Source organism: Pygocentrus nattereri, chromosome 2 (genome assembly GCF_015220715.1).
Source record: "Pygocentrus nattereri isolate fPygNat1 chromosome 2, fPygNat1.pri, whole genome shotgun sequence".
Classification (NCBI taxonomy): Eukaryota; Metazoa; Chordata; class Actinopteri; order Characiformes; family Serrasalmidae; genus Pygocentrus; species Pygocentrus nattereri.
Genome location: NC_051212.1, coordinates 45,910,175 through 45,924,407, shown reverse-complemented (window position 1 = coordinate 45,924,407; position 14,233 = coordinate 45,910,175). Strand labels below are relative to the sequence as shown.

Below are 14,233 nucleotides of genomic sequence, written 5' to 3'. Positions count from 1 at the left end.
GTAGAAAAGCACAGATAACGTTGATTTTACACTCAGTTTGTATAGATTTGAATAGGAAGATTGGTGCTTTTTTGGATGCTGCATGTTGTACTGCAGAAACTCAACATGCAGCTGATTTAACTCAGCAGTTTTCATGTTTAATTGGTATTTTAATGTGAGAAATATGTGGTTGTAATAATAAAAGGTAGGGATTAGCATTATTTCTTTGTAAATGTCTGATGGCTCTAAAACTTAAAGTTTAATTGATATTTCATAGCAGGGAGCAGAAGGCCCTCCAGAACTGAAATTGTTGATTTGGTTTCATTAATGTGCTCCACTTTGCTGGTTTCTGTAAAGGTAAAATCTCAGTCTGAAATGAGGAAGACTCCAGTGTCGGAATTGAGGAAGACCCCAGTCACACAGACTCAGACTACCTGCTCTTCACAGTTTATCCCCATTCATCATCCAGGAGCCTTTCCCCCTCTCCCCAGCCGGCCAGGTACGTATGTATGTATGTATGTATGTATGGCATGGCTGCCCCTAACAGACCAGAGCTTAAAAATGTTTACATTGAACGTTAAATTACAGTGACTAAGAAGAATAAAATGTAGACTTGAGCAAAATAAATAGTCTTTTTTTTTTTTTTCTTTTTTTTTTGGATGGCTACGTAATATTATGTAGCGTGATTATTTTCACACAACACTGGCTGCTTGAGTTATAATAGAGGTGGCTGCTGTTGAATTGTTTATAAAACTTAAATGGTACATGTAGTTGCAGTATTTGTTCATCACTGTGTCTATTAAAAAAATTACATGTGCTTTAATACAAAGATTACTGAGTGTTATCACTTTCTATTTGTACCATTATTGAAGTTTTTGACTTTTAATGATTTAACTGCAAATCGGACATTTTTCAGGCTGTTAAAATATCAAGCTCAAATTTTACACCCACTTATTCCAGACATGAATATAATTGTACATATACAGCAAATATGAAATGATTTTTTTACGATCAGATATAATTGTTCACAACTTTTGATGAATTAAGCCCAACCGTCTCACCACACACCCACTCCAGCACTGCACACTCAGTCACTAAAGAACAGAAGGTACACAACAGCGTCTTCAAAGTGAAACTGATCTTGATCCATTAATAACTGAAGAAGTCTGAGATCTGTGGTCACATGGTAAACACCACACCTTTTTAGCAATTAACAAGCAGAACATTTTTTCCTGTATTGATTTGAGATACTGACTGAACTTGTTTACAATGAGGCGCTTATTTCCTTTCCTCTTTTTACACCAGGTTTTCCCCCTCCAGCATACGTGATCCCACCCCCTGTGGCCTTCTCCATGAACCCAGGGTTCACTTTCCCTACAGGTGTGTCTGTTACCACCCCCTTCCTGCAGCCTGCCTCCCACCCTCAGTCTGCCAGCCAAGTGCCGTCTGGGAAGCCCTCGCACATTCCCTACAGCCAGCAAAGGCCCTCTGGCCCTGGGGCTCTCGCCCAGGGGCCACCCCAAGCCCAACCTCAACCACAGCCTCAGCCCCAGCAGGCACAGCCACCCCCTCCACAGCCTTCCAAGCAAGCCTTGCAGCAGACTGTGCAGCTTCAGGTGCAGCAGCAGCAACAGCAGCAGCAGTCACCCACCAAGCAGAGCTCTCAGCTGGGCAAGAGCCCTCCACACCACACTGGCATGCAGGTACATCAGTCTCATTAGCGTGAGGAATATGTGGTTGTAACAGTGATGCTGGAACGAATGATCTTTTTTTTTTTTTTTTTTTTCTTCCCCCAAAAAAATTCCAAATAGCTCTAACGGAAACCATCAGTGTTTTATAATTTGGTGAAATGGTAGCAAGTTTTCCTGCAGCCTCCGCTGACGGTCATGATGAAAGTCGTTTATTTTGTACTGAATATTATGATTGTGTATCTTTTTTTTTTTTCATTTTTATTTCATACTTTGGTTTCTATTTCTGAAATGCAGAAGTGTTTTGTTTTTGTTTTTTTTGTTTTTTTAGTTTTTATTTTTATTATGATAAGCTGTGGTAGTAGGTGTTTGTTAATGGCCAAAAGTTCATGATTTCCATATGAACTACATAATAATGCCCCACAGTATGCAAGAAAAACAGGGGCAATGATGTCTATAACACAACTGTAGCTATTTTATTTACTATCCAAAATGACCAGTGAGTCTCTGTGTGTCTTCTGAGTTAAATACCACCACACCAATACAGCTTTTTGTGAGGGAGCTTTTAGAAGTGAATGCCTTGTTTCTGTCACCACCACTGTGGACAATTCTGATTTGTTAAGTTTCTGTAGAAGAGGAATTTCATATTAAACCACTCTAAATATTTAAATTTTAATAGCTTAATTACAAAGATATTTTGAAAGACTTCCAATTACGCGGCAAAGTTGTTCATTACCATCTTAATACAAAGATAGCATTTTTGGATAGGATTGTTGACATCAGACTTTTATTGTACACACCTGCCAACTTTGGACATTTCCCTTCTTCTTTTTTTTTTTTTTTTTTTGGTTATCATTTTTTTTGTTATAAGCCCAGGGCTGGGAGTCTGCATGTTATGTAATGATCTAGAAGTTTGACATGGTCTCACTATCGTTGTGACCGTGTCACCTCTGTCTCTATCATAGCCATACATGCCAGTGTCTGAGCAGGCAGGGCAGATGTGGAGCCAGCACCAGACTCAGCCTGCAATACCCAAGATGCCCATGCCAGTCAAACAGCCTTTCTTCATGCCTGCCCAGGACCCCATGAAGCTCTTTGAGCACTCTATGTCATCAGCCGTGTCCATGCAGCAACCTCAGCCCAGCATTGACAAGAAGATGACATTCCCAGAGGTCAAAATGCAGGATTTCTACTGGGAGCCACCATACCGTATGGGTGAGGGCAGGGGCAGCATGGGAGACAGGATGGGCAAGCACCAGCCTGGAGTTTTCTGCCCGGACCAGGAGAATACACCTAGAGGCCCACCATATGAGGTTTGCTTTCTTGTTCTTTAATTTCTGGGTCAGCAGAGTAATTAGAAACTTTAGAGCAGGGTTTATTAGGGGAATTTTTCTCCTTAGTTTTGTTTTAGTGACAGCTAGAGTATAATAAGGTTTTAGGAACTATTATTTAGGACATCTTTTGATGTGATTTGGGTGGAATATACTGTTATACAGTGAGAGCATGTAAACATGTTCTTATGGATCTTTTAGATCAGTTTTCTGGTTTGAGGTGTGGTAGGAGGCCTAATGAACACATGCAAGCATTCCACTTTTTCTTTCTCTTCTTTCCAAGCTGTTCTCTGCAAGGGTGAAATATTTCATGGGAAGGTGTTACAGTGCTGTAGCTCAGATTTACTATTAATTCAGTCTATTTCATGGCTATGGGACATCGTCCTCTTTGATGCTTTTATGCCTTTGATTTGTGCAGTTTAAAGGGCACTGTGCCTCTCTGCCCACTGATTTACATTTAATGTAACTTGGCAAAGCAAACATGGTCTCTCTGTTGGGCTGTTTACTTGAATCCAGTGGAGATTAGTGGAGCTGATGCTCAACGGCTGCTGCTTTTCTCTCTCGGATAGCTCTCCCTCAGGCGCTCTCTATTCTTACGGGGCTTTTTTTTTTTTTTTTTTTTTTCCTTTTCTCTCTCTCCCTCTTCTCTGTTCTTCCTTCCCTTTTGTGCTTCATCTCCCAATAGGACAACAAGAGCTCTCCTCTTCTTCCTCCAGACCTGTTAAAAACTCTGGCGGACTTTGAGGAGGAGGAGGAGCTGGTCTTTACTAAGCCTCATGATTTCTACCAGGCCTTGGCCAGCCCTCTTAACTCTGCTCCTGGAAGGAACATGTTTGTATGTAGTTTTCCCTCCTATCACATCAGGCAGGGCTTTCCAGAGCTCTTTATTTTCTTCTGGTTTCTTACTTTTTTTTTCCCACACTCTCACTTGCTTCAGTGAAATTCATGCATGTAATTCAGTCAAAAACAAAACGTAATGGTTCATTTCAATGTTGGGGTGTTAATGGTTGGTAGTTACTTGGCAGAAGAAAGAGTTTAGTGTCTGTTAATTGGTAGAGATTGTAAAACATAAGTATATAGATAATTTGGTGTTATTACTCTTGTGCATAGAGCTCAATTAACTTAGGAGATTGAAATGATGCAAGAATTACTTGTCTGTTCCTGTTTGATTGGACTTGAGTTTAAGAGTCCTACCAGTGTAAGCAGTAGATCACAGCCTCTGTGCTTCTCCTTTTTTTGCAGTTATCAAACCAGTCAAGGCTAGACAGTGGGCCTGAGGTAATGAGCCAGTCCTCTCTATTACATCGCTCTGTCTTTCCTGTTCAGGTAAATCTCTGCCCTTTATCATCCATTCCTCACACTTGTAACTGCAGCCTTGTGCCACCAGGTGGCAACGTTCTCTCCAGAAATACCGCACAAATTGCTGATTCATAGTCTTTTTTTTTTTTTTTTTTTTTAAACATGCTCTTGAATTCAGTTTAACCTTTGTTGGTTTTTGATTAGTGTAGCATCTCTTAATCCCCTACTGACAGTACTGCATAAGTTATTCCCTGCCCGGTACACCTGATCCAGTGAAAGATCTGATGGTCATTTGATGAGCTTTCAGGTTTGTTTAGGCTGGGAATAGTTCAGTGGGCCGCTAGATAAAGGAATAATGAATGCTGGTTTGGATCAGTGGTTCTTAGTCCCAGTCCTGGTGACCCAACACTGTGCACATTTTTGTCTCATTGAGCACATCTGATTTAACCTCTTAATTTAACAAGCGCATTGTTAGCTGGGTCAGGTGTGTAGAGTAGAGAAACCACAAAGATTTGCAGAGCAAAGGTTCACCAGGACTGGTAGAAGGTACCCCAGGTCTAGATCAAGGTTCTTTGATATCCCTACTTTTTGAAGGATTTCTAATTTATCTGGAAATTGGAAGAGGTGTAAACAGTGGAGCAGGAAAACACAGACCAGGGGTACACTATTCCATGACCAATTTTGGGAGCCACTGGTGTAGATTGTTGTTTCTAAAGTCAGTCCTTAACATTTACATTTACATTTATGGCATTTGGCTGACGCTCTTATCCAGAGCGACATACAATTTGATCATTTTACACAGGTAGGCCAAGGTGGTGTTAGGAGTCTTGCCCAAGGACTCTTATTAGTATAGTGTAGGGTGTTTGCCTAGGTGGGGATTGAACCCCAGTCTACAGCATAGAAGGCAGAGGTGTTAACCACTACACTAACCAACCACCTTTAACAAAAATTAACAAAAATGCCTGCCATGTTTCTGCTCTATCGCAGTTCTCAGCACACTAGGCTAGAGCAAAAATGTGGAACCTGTTGAGCCTCAAGGACTGGATTTGAGAGATACTGGTCTAGATCAATGTGTCTTAATCTTGCTACTGATCAGTGTCAAGCATTCCTTGATCGTGATTATGAAGTGAAACTGTACAGAGCTGTCGGTTGCCAGGAGCAGGATTAAGAAACCCTGCCTAGATCATGTCAAGCTGTGTTTCTTCCAGACCAAAGCTGTAGAGATTAATGCTGTCCCTCATCTAAAATTCTAAATTAAACGCATGAAAAATATCTTGCCAATATGCTGATAAGTTTAATCAGGTGTGTTTAATGAGGCAGAATACTGAACTCTGTGGTGCAGTTGCCTCCAAGGCCAAAAGTCTGACATGTGGTCTAGATAATCTGTGTTGATTTTCCAAAGTGTATAGAGCAATTCTGACCTGAGTCTGGTGTTTTTCCTACCCCAGTACAGCTAAATGTAACGCAGTAGTACCCAGAAGTGGTTGGACTTTACCCTGTTAGATATTAATCGCAGTTTGTGTGCAGATGTGTAACGTGCCTATTTCTAACATTGACAAAGAGGCATGAGTAAATATTTAATTAGTTTGAAAACATGATTGTTTTAGCCTTTTAAACAATTTTAGTTGGGATGTTTGACCAAATAACTGTAAATCACTTCATTATCATCTTGTAATGTTCACATATTGGTGATATTTTGTTTTCTAGGAGAACTCCTACCAAAACAACAGCATCTTCAGTGAGGCCTATGGCAAAAACATGGCACCCACACCAAAACCTGATGTGCCCATGATACACCAAGAGCCCTCCTTGTATTCCTTGTTCGAAGGAAATCCATGGTCTCCCTCCCTCCCTGCCAGCTCAGGTATACCATATTTTTCAAATGCACCTTTTCAGTAAGACACACTTCACAAATCAATGTGTCATTGAGGTGATACTAATACATGCTTGTTGTTCTGTGTTGACCCAAAAACAAATGCATTATGTCAGACTTGCCCTTTACACTGAAATATCAAAGAGTGTGTTACTTTTAAGAACATTTTCTATTTTCTAAAATTGGAAATTTTTAGACCACTCAACCCCAGCCAGCCAGTCACCCCACTCCTCCAACCCAAGCAGTCTGCCATCATCGCCACCCACCCATAGCCATGGTGCTTTGCCCTTCTCCAACTTCGGCCCCATTGGCACACCAGACAGCCGTGACCGCAGAGTGGCTGATCGCTGGAAGACTGAAAAGACAGGTAAAACACCCTTTTAAGATCTAGCCTTTTATTATAGTTACTTTTAACCATCAGTTTCAAGCTTAACATTGGCGATGTTAGTCACTGGGGATCCTCTTCCCCTGTAGGTGTGAGTGGCTTTGGGTTGGACTATCTGCCCACCGCCCCCGCCTCCTCTGCCTCAGAGCCGAACAGCTGGCACCAGGGTGCTCCCACCAGCAGCTGGGCAGCCCAGGACATGCCCATGGAGGACTCGTCCACCGTCCTCCTCGACAGCTTTAAGGTACCTCTCACAAATGCAGAATTAGGGTTTAAATCTGTGACCTCAAATTGATTTGGCTACAACTTAGATTATTTAATCAGTCCTCAAATTTCACTTTGATTTAATTATTATGGTATAATACAGAATTATTGTTAATTATACAGAATACACAAATGTAACGAAGTAAAAATAAATAAATAAAATGCAGTAAGGTTTTTACATTTTAAAATGTCAGTAGGATTAGAGTAATAGAGTAATACTCTTATATTAATGCTCATCAGTTAAGCTCACTGAACAAAAGTTTTAGCACGCGTCATTGTTATCCCTGATATGTGATCCATTCCCTTGCCTTACTAACCATGCCAGTAATAGAGATTGAAGTCTCTTGAGATACACTATTCAGATGTATCCAGATGCCCCTTCTAATTAATGATCTTGGCTACTTTAAAACTATATCCACTGCTGACACAACCCCACTTGTGCAACCTCTATAGAAAAGTACAGAGCAACAAAATGAGACCTTGGGAACATGAGCCTGAGGTCACCATGCCCAATGCGAAGCATTAACTAGAGGGATGTGTGTGTGTGTATATGTATATGTATGTATATGTATGTGTGTGTGTGTGTGTGTGTGTGTGTGTGTGTGTGTGTATATATGTATATGTATGTATATATATATATATATATATATATATATATATATATATATATATATCTCATCTACAGTCGTCAGCCTTGTTAGCGATAAACCAGCACTAATTCTGCGTTCCCAGTTGCTTCCTCAACAGTGTGTCCTTGTGTTTCCGAAGTGTAATGTGCACCTTCAACGAAACAAACGTCTTGTTAAAACATAATAGAATAGAATGAATAGAATAGAATGCCTTTATTGTCACTATACACAGTACAATGAGATTAAAAGCAACTCCATCTCAGTGCAAACACACAATGTAAACAAATGACACAGAATAGAATGGGGAGGGGTTGTGCACAGTTCTATGCGTTTTGTATATATGTGTATATATGTATATGAAATAAATATAGAAACAAAATAAAAACTATGTATTTACAAGATATAAATATGGAGATATTTACAGCTGTATTGTATGTCACTAAATATTGCACATTGCTAAATATTGCACATATTCCAGTATAATTGCACATGTACAGTATGATTGCACATTTCCGTATGCAGAGTATTGCACAGTAGCTGGTAATGGAGTCTGGGAATAGACTGGTATGTAGGTGGGTAATGGAAGTCTGGGGATAGACTATCAGTGCATCTGTGAGTTGAGAAGTGTTATTGCTTTTGGGAAAAAACTGTACTTAAGTCTGTTTGTCCTTGGTCTGATGCATCTGTACCGCCTTCCTGAGGGCAACAGGTCAAACAGTACAGATCCGGGGTGCGAGCTGTCCATTGTGATGCGTTTCGCTCTGCTGATGCAGCGGGAGGTGTAGATGTCCATCAGAGATGGGAGAGGGCAGCCAATAATCTCCTGTGCTGTCTTTACTACCCTCTGAAGCCTCTCCCTATCTGCCATGGTGCAGCTGCCGTACCACACTGTGATACAGTACGTCAGCAGGCTCTCGATGGAAGAGCGGTAGAAGGTCAGCAGCAGGTTGGAATCCAGGCTGTGCTTCCTGAGGACTCTCAGGAAGTGTAGTCGCTGCTGAGCCTTCTTGATGACAGCTGTGATGTTGTCTGTCCAGGTGATGTCGGTTGATATTTGGACTCCGAGGAACCGGAAGGTGCGGACCCTCTCCACACACTCGCCGTTGATGGACAGGGGGTCTGGGTCAGTGCTGTGCTTCCTGAAGTCAACGATGATCTCTTTTGTTTTCTTGGTGTTCAGAGCCAGGTTATTCTCTGAACACCAAGCTGCCAACTTCAGGACCTCCTTCCTGTAGGCTGTCTCGTCTCCTTCTGAGATGAGTCCGACCACTGTGGTATCGTCAGCAAACTTGACAATGAGGTTGCTGTCGTAGGCCGGACTGCAGTCATGGGTGTAGAGGCAGTACAGGAGGGGGCTCAGCACACAGCCTTGTGGTGAGCCGGTGCTAAGCATACGAGTGGAGGAGAGGTGGGGGCCAAGTCTCACAGTTTGGGGCCAGTCAGTGAGAAAGTTCTTGATCCAGGCACATGTGAGGAGGGGGAGTCCGAGGGTGCCCAGTTTGGTGATAAGAATGTCCGGGATGATTGTGTTGAAAGCAGAGCTGTAGGTCCACAAAGTGCATCCGGACGTAGCTGTGCTGCTGCTCCAGGTGGCTCAGTGCAAAGTGGAGAGCTGCTGCTATGGCGTCCTCTGTTGACCTGTTTGCACGGTATACGAACTGGTGGGGGTCGAAGTCTGGGGGCAGAGTCTTTGATGTGCTGAAGTACCAGTCTCTCGAAGCACTTCATGATTACCGGTGTGAGGGCCACAGGGCGATAATCATTAAGGTTGGTGATGGTAGACTTTTTCGGCACTGGTATGACTGTGGCTGACTTCAGGCAGGGCGGGATGATGGCTTGGGCCAGGGAGAGATTGAAGATCTTGGTGAAGGTGAGAGCGAGCTGGTGGGCACACGTTTTGAGCACCTTGCCGGGTACTCCATCAGGACCAGCAGCCTTGTGTGTGAGTGGAGTGGTGTGGAAGCCGGGTAGGGGTGGAGGTCGGGCAGGAGCAGAAGAGTGCTGCTGAGATGCATCAAAGCGAGCAAAGAAGCAGTTCAACTCCTCTGCCAATGGTGCACTCAGTACTCCTGCTGTCACATCACAGCCTCTGAAGTTTGTGATGTTCGCTATGTTTCGTTGAATTTTAAGTCTCTATATGTTGTCCATCTTCCTGTGTTGAAATGGAACACCCGAGTTGCAATTTTGCTGCTGCAGTACTGGCAACTTGGAACGGTTAACCCTAGTTTAATCCTTACATGACAGCATTGGAGCTGATAAGGCAAGGGGATGCATAACCAAGTGTTGGAAATTATACCTGGGACAGTTCTGGTGATCTTAATTGATTGTAATAGATTTTGATGGTCCAAATACAGTTGAGTCTCCTGCTTCAGATCGATGTGTTTTTCTACCCACGTGCAGAATATTTATCAGTATTAGATTTGAATTTTGTGTATTTCTTGTGATCTCTGATGCAGTGTCCCTTAATGTGTGCCCTTAGTCAATCTGGTCCAGCTCGATGATGCAGCCGGGCCCGTCAGCACTGGAGCAGCTCCTCATGCAGCAGAAGCAGAAGCAGCAGCGTGGCCACGGCACCATGAACCCACCGCACTGAGGGGCCCACGGGCGCAAGCACTTGTGTGAAAACCGTACTGAAGAAGAGGAGGTGCAGAACCACAAGCTCCAATCGGAAATGTTTTTTTCCGGCGTTACCTGCGTGTGGAGGCTGGAGACGGCGGCCAAAGCGGACCGACAGGCTCCAAAACCAACCGCTCGCCTGAAACCGACGAGGGAGGTGCAGCCCTCTCCTCTCTCTCTCTCTCTCTCTCTCTCTCTCTCTCTCTCTCTCTCTCTCTCTGTCTCTCTGTCTCTCTCTCTCTCTCTCTGCCTCTGTGGCAAGGAGGGGCGTAAGAGCACCTGACCCGCCGCGCTGCTCAGCACGTAGCCGCTGCAGAAACACTGACTCAGAGGGCAGACTCTGAGGAGACTTCCATTCTGATAGCCACCCTGCTTCCTCTGGGGGTCAGAGGTACTTCTCCTGGCTCACTTGGGCTCTATAACTCTGGACTGGACCACCATCAAAACAGAAAAAAAACAAACAAAAAAAAAAATACCTGCTTTTACCTGCTCTGTGTGACCATTGTGCAGCATACACGGGAGAGGAAGAGGGTGTGGATGTTACAGTGTGTGTGTTTGTGTGTATGTGTGTGCAGAAGGTGGAGTTTTATGGACAGGTAGGAATGGCAGTGAGCAAAACGGACCTTTTTTTCTGAAGTCTGGACATGTTTTTTTTCTGGAGGAGGGCTTTGTGTAGCTTGGGGCAGGTGGGTATTAATGGGAAGAGAGAATTGTGGACCGTATTCACTGCAGTTGATGTAACAAGTGTGCCTCTGTATGGACTGCACACAGACAATAGGACGTAGTTTGATCGGGCATGGATTATGGTTTCGCTGTGATGTCTGGTCTGCTCATTTCTTGGAAGTTTTTTTTTTTTTTTGTTGTTCTGTTTCTTTTTTTTCCTTTTTAAAGAAGTGGGCAGATTTAAGGTACTTCTGCCTCTGCTAGAAGGCAGAACTGCTATGAATTGTATCATGACATAGCTTAAAAAAAGAAACCGAATGGAGGTAGGGCTTAGAATATAGCTATAGAGTGTAGTATCATTAGCTGCAATAGAGATTGCATTTATTAACAATACTGTATTTTGTGACTTGTTATGTAGCAGTTTTAGCTTTGAGATATTATTGGATTAATATGTTCAATAGTTTACTGCTAATGGGGAAGTTTTATTTATATATATATATATATATATATATATATATATATATATATAATATAAAAAATATTCTCCCCACCCCTTCGAGCTCTTCCTCGTTTCTTTGAACACTTTAACTTACTTGCATAACAGTTCCTTTTGTTCATGTTCTGCCTTTAATAGTTTTAAGCGGCTTTACCAGCTCTCTTTGTGCCTGGTCAGTGTTTTTGTTGTTTATTTTCCTCCTTCCCCCTGCCTTTCTCTCTTTTCTCTGTCTCTCTTTTTTTTTCAAAAGAATTATCACCATCATGGTTGGCACTGGCGCCGAGATTGAAAACAAGCAAAACGGGTCCAGCATCGACGCTGCTGGTTCAGCTGTATGGGGGCACAAGCAGAGGGACGCTGCTTTAAGGGGCTCGCAGCCACTGAACTAAGGACAATTCTATAGCCACTAACAGTAACTCAATTGGAGAATACTGAATAGCCTCCCTGCTACTCCCTGCACTCTTGATGAATAGAAAGTGTCATTTCTTCAGCCATTGCAGTCTAAAAACAGTAGAAAAGCTTCTTGCGCTGTTCTTGCCACTGTATTTAACCCAGTGAAATTGTCTGGTAAACACCTACCATGCCAACGCTGCACTTGGATCAGTTCTAGGTGTCACTTGTTGACTGTCTTAGGTTAGTGCTGGCTCTGGACAGGCTGTAGCTCTGTTGGGATCACCATTGGGCAATAATGCTCTTGGATATTGGCTGCATTTCTCCAGTGTGTGCAAACTAGGGAGAGGAAAAAAAAAAAGTTCTTATTTTTAAATCAATTGGGTCTGATTTAATCCAGTGAGACGATTTCAAAAGCTGAGATACAGAGCGCTGAGAAAGTGTAGAGCACAGAGTGTAGAGCCCCTGCAGGGCCTTGTTTAATAGGGAAAGTTTCAGATAGAGGTCACCGTTGGATAAGCTTCAGTGTCTGAATACATTCAGTGGTTATTTTTTTTTTCATTTTTTTTTTCATGGTTCTACTGCAAAGGTATTTTTGGACGGAAGGTTACAGGAGCGACAGCTTCTTGTATGAGGGAAAAGCGCATTTTTATTTTCGTGTAGAGAGCATTTTATTGACAACTTTAAATGTCTCTATTTGCTGTGTGATTGTGCTTCTTGTTGCATTTAAAATGTATTTAAAGAAAAATGATTTAAAAAAAGAGGCATAACAAAACAAGCTAAACTTTAACAAAGAAAAACTTCTTATTATCCAAGCACCGTAAGGCTTTAGGGGGAGCTGTGTGCTAGTTTCGGCCCCGTTTCATCAACTCATGGATTTCCTATACGGTGTTCTGGTTTGCTTGCTGTAGAAACCTGTCATTTTTGCATTTGGATGGGTGAGGGTTGGTGTGCAATCTTGACTGAATGTTCTGTGGAAGCCTTGCCGATCACTACGTTTAAAATGTGGATAGCCTCCCCCTTCTTTGACAGTGGATGTCTTTTGCTCTGGTGTTGTATATTAAAAAAAATACTGAAAACAGTCTGCACTTTTTGGGCAGTAATAACATTCCAATACAGGAGTCTAAGAAGCAGCCAGCTTACAGCCACAGCACAGAGAAAGCTATACCACTGAGCGAACGTGCCCATACTCATTGTATGAGAATCCCTCTTTGGAAATTCTGCATGAAAATACAGCTTCTTGCCTTGTGTATTTAGGGTGAAGGAGATATCCAGTAAAGACTTTTAGAGGATTTTGCAAGTTAGGTCAGGTGAAGATGTCTCCTTCTGTAATCAGCTTGATTTATTGTGTTCTCATTTGTCTGTGGACATTCAGAAATGCTGAAAATCAGCTATGCCTTTAATAAAGTAAACCATGTCCTCTTCATTTGTCCTTTTTTTTTCCTTGTGAATTATTTTGTTCATCAGCCTTGTGATGGAGGTCTGACTACAGAGTTTAGTTTCAGTTCACATTTTAATACATCGCCAGACGTGACGATAACTACATTTAAATGGACACATTTGCCCAACTGAGTTCTTAATTAGTCCAAGAAACTGGAGCAAAGCAACATGTTTACAAGAAACTTACAAAAAACTAGTCCATTTGTAGTTCCGGTAGCACACACCAGTATGGACGGCCTTAATTCCGTGAAATGCGTTTGCATGTCTAAATTCCTAAATCTCAAACAGCCCAGCCAGTATCCTGGACCATGTTTTGTTTAGGTTAAGTTGGACTCATGGCAAACAAACTGTTTTGTTTTAAAGATCATTGTTTTGTTAGACTAATATTGGACTACTGGTATATTACCATTGTTTATGAACCCAGTCATTTGTGCTTTGACCTAGTGTGCTGGGATCTGGGATGAAGCAAAAATGTGGAGTATGGACACGGTGCGAGAAATTTTAAGTGAAATTACATGTATATACAACTATACAATTACTTGTATAGTTATTGAACATGCAGCCGGTGTCTTCAGTCCACTGAAGATAAACAATATGAAGGTTGTGATGTCACATATCAAAAGGTCAATTTTTTAAAGTGGCAAAATGACCAAGTGGACAGCAATTCTTAGATATGTATGAATAGTTTAAGTTTATGAATGGCAAAATGATTTATCAACAGGGCCAAATTATTAACAAACGTCTTTAAAACTTTAGGAAAACTTCTTAAGACCTTTTTAAAATGTTATTTAGCCACTTAAAGAATCATTCAGCTTGACCTTGCAGCACCTCAGACAAAACCTCCATCTCCACATCAAAGGAAATAGTATAAAATGTACTTTACAGTGAAAGTTAACCTTCCGACATATTTGTGTTGTGTTCATTCACAGCAATACCTGAAAAAATAAGTGTTTGACAATGTCTGAATGAAATTTAAGACATGCTGGGGACACCAAAGGTACGTAATTTTGATATTGACCCAAATAACCCCTGTATCATAATCAAAGGAACCACACTTGAACGTGAGAAGCCACACACAGTGCCCCCAGGGTGTGTGTGTGTGTGTGTGTGTGGGGGGGGGGGGGTTGTGTTTGGCACTGTTGATAAATGTTATCAACATGTTGATTCAACAGCAGTTGTG

General features: G+C 42.1%; 1 protein-coding gene across 2 annotated transcripts in view; it reads left to right on the top strand.

The window, feature by feature from the left end:
• The window catches only part of smg7 (SMG7 nonsense mediated mRNA decay factor), a 34,237-nt gene extending 21,198 nt beyond the window's left edge, over positions 1-13,039 (top strand). Inside the window, exons 15-23 of one of the 2 annotated variants that reach the window (XM_017686378.2) lie at positions 337-478; positions 1,285-1,682; positions 2,633-2,980; positions 3,684-3,833; positions 4,241-4,324; positions 6,005-6,161; positions 6,367-6,537; positions 6,645-6,799; positions 9,928-13,039. In XM_017686378.2, coding sequence (XP_017541867.1) covers positions 337-478; positions 1,285-1,682; positions 2,633-2,980; positions 3,684-3,833; positions 4,241-4,324; positions 6,005-6,161; positions 6,367-6,537; positions 6,645-6,799; positions 9,928-10,041 — 1,719 coding nt within the window. In that variant the 3' untranslated portion in view covers positions 10,042-13,039. The remainder of the gene's footprint in view (positions 1-336; positions 479-1,284; positions 1,683-2,632; positions 2,981-3,683; positions 3,834-4,240; positions 4,325-6,004; positions 6,162-6,366; positions 6,538-6,644; positions 6,800-9,927) is intronic. The other variant, XM_017686380.2, reaches the window with a different exon arrangement.
• Positions 13,040-14,233: the final 1,194 nt, after the last annotated feature.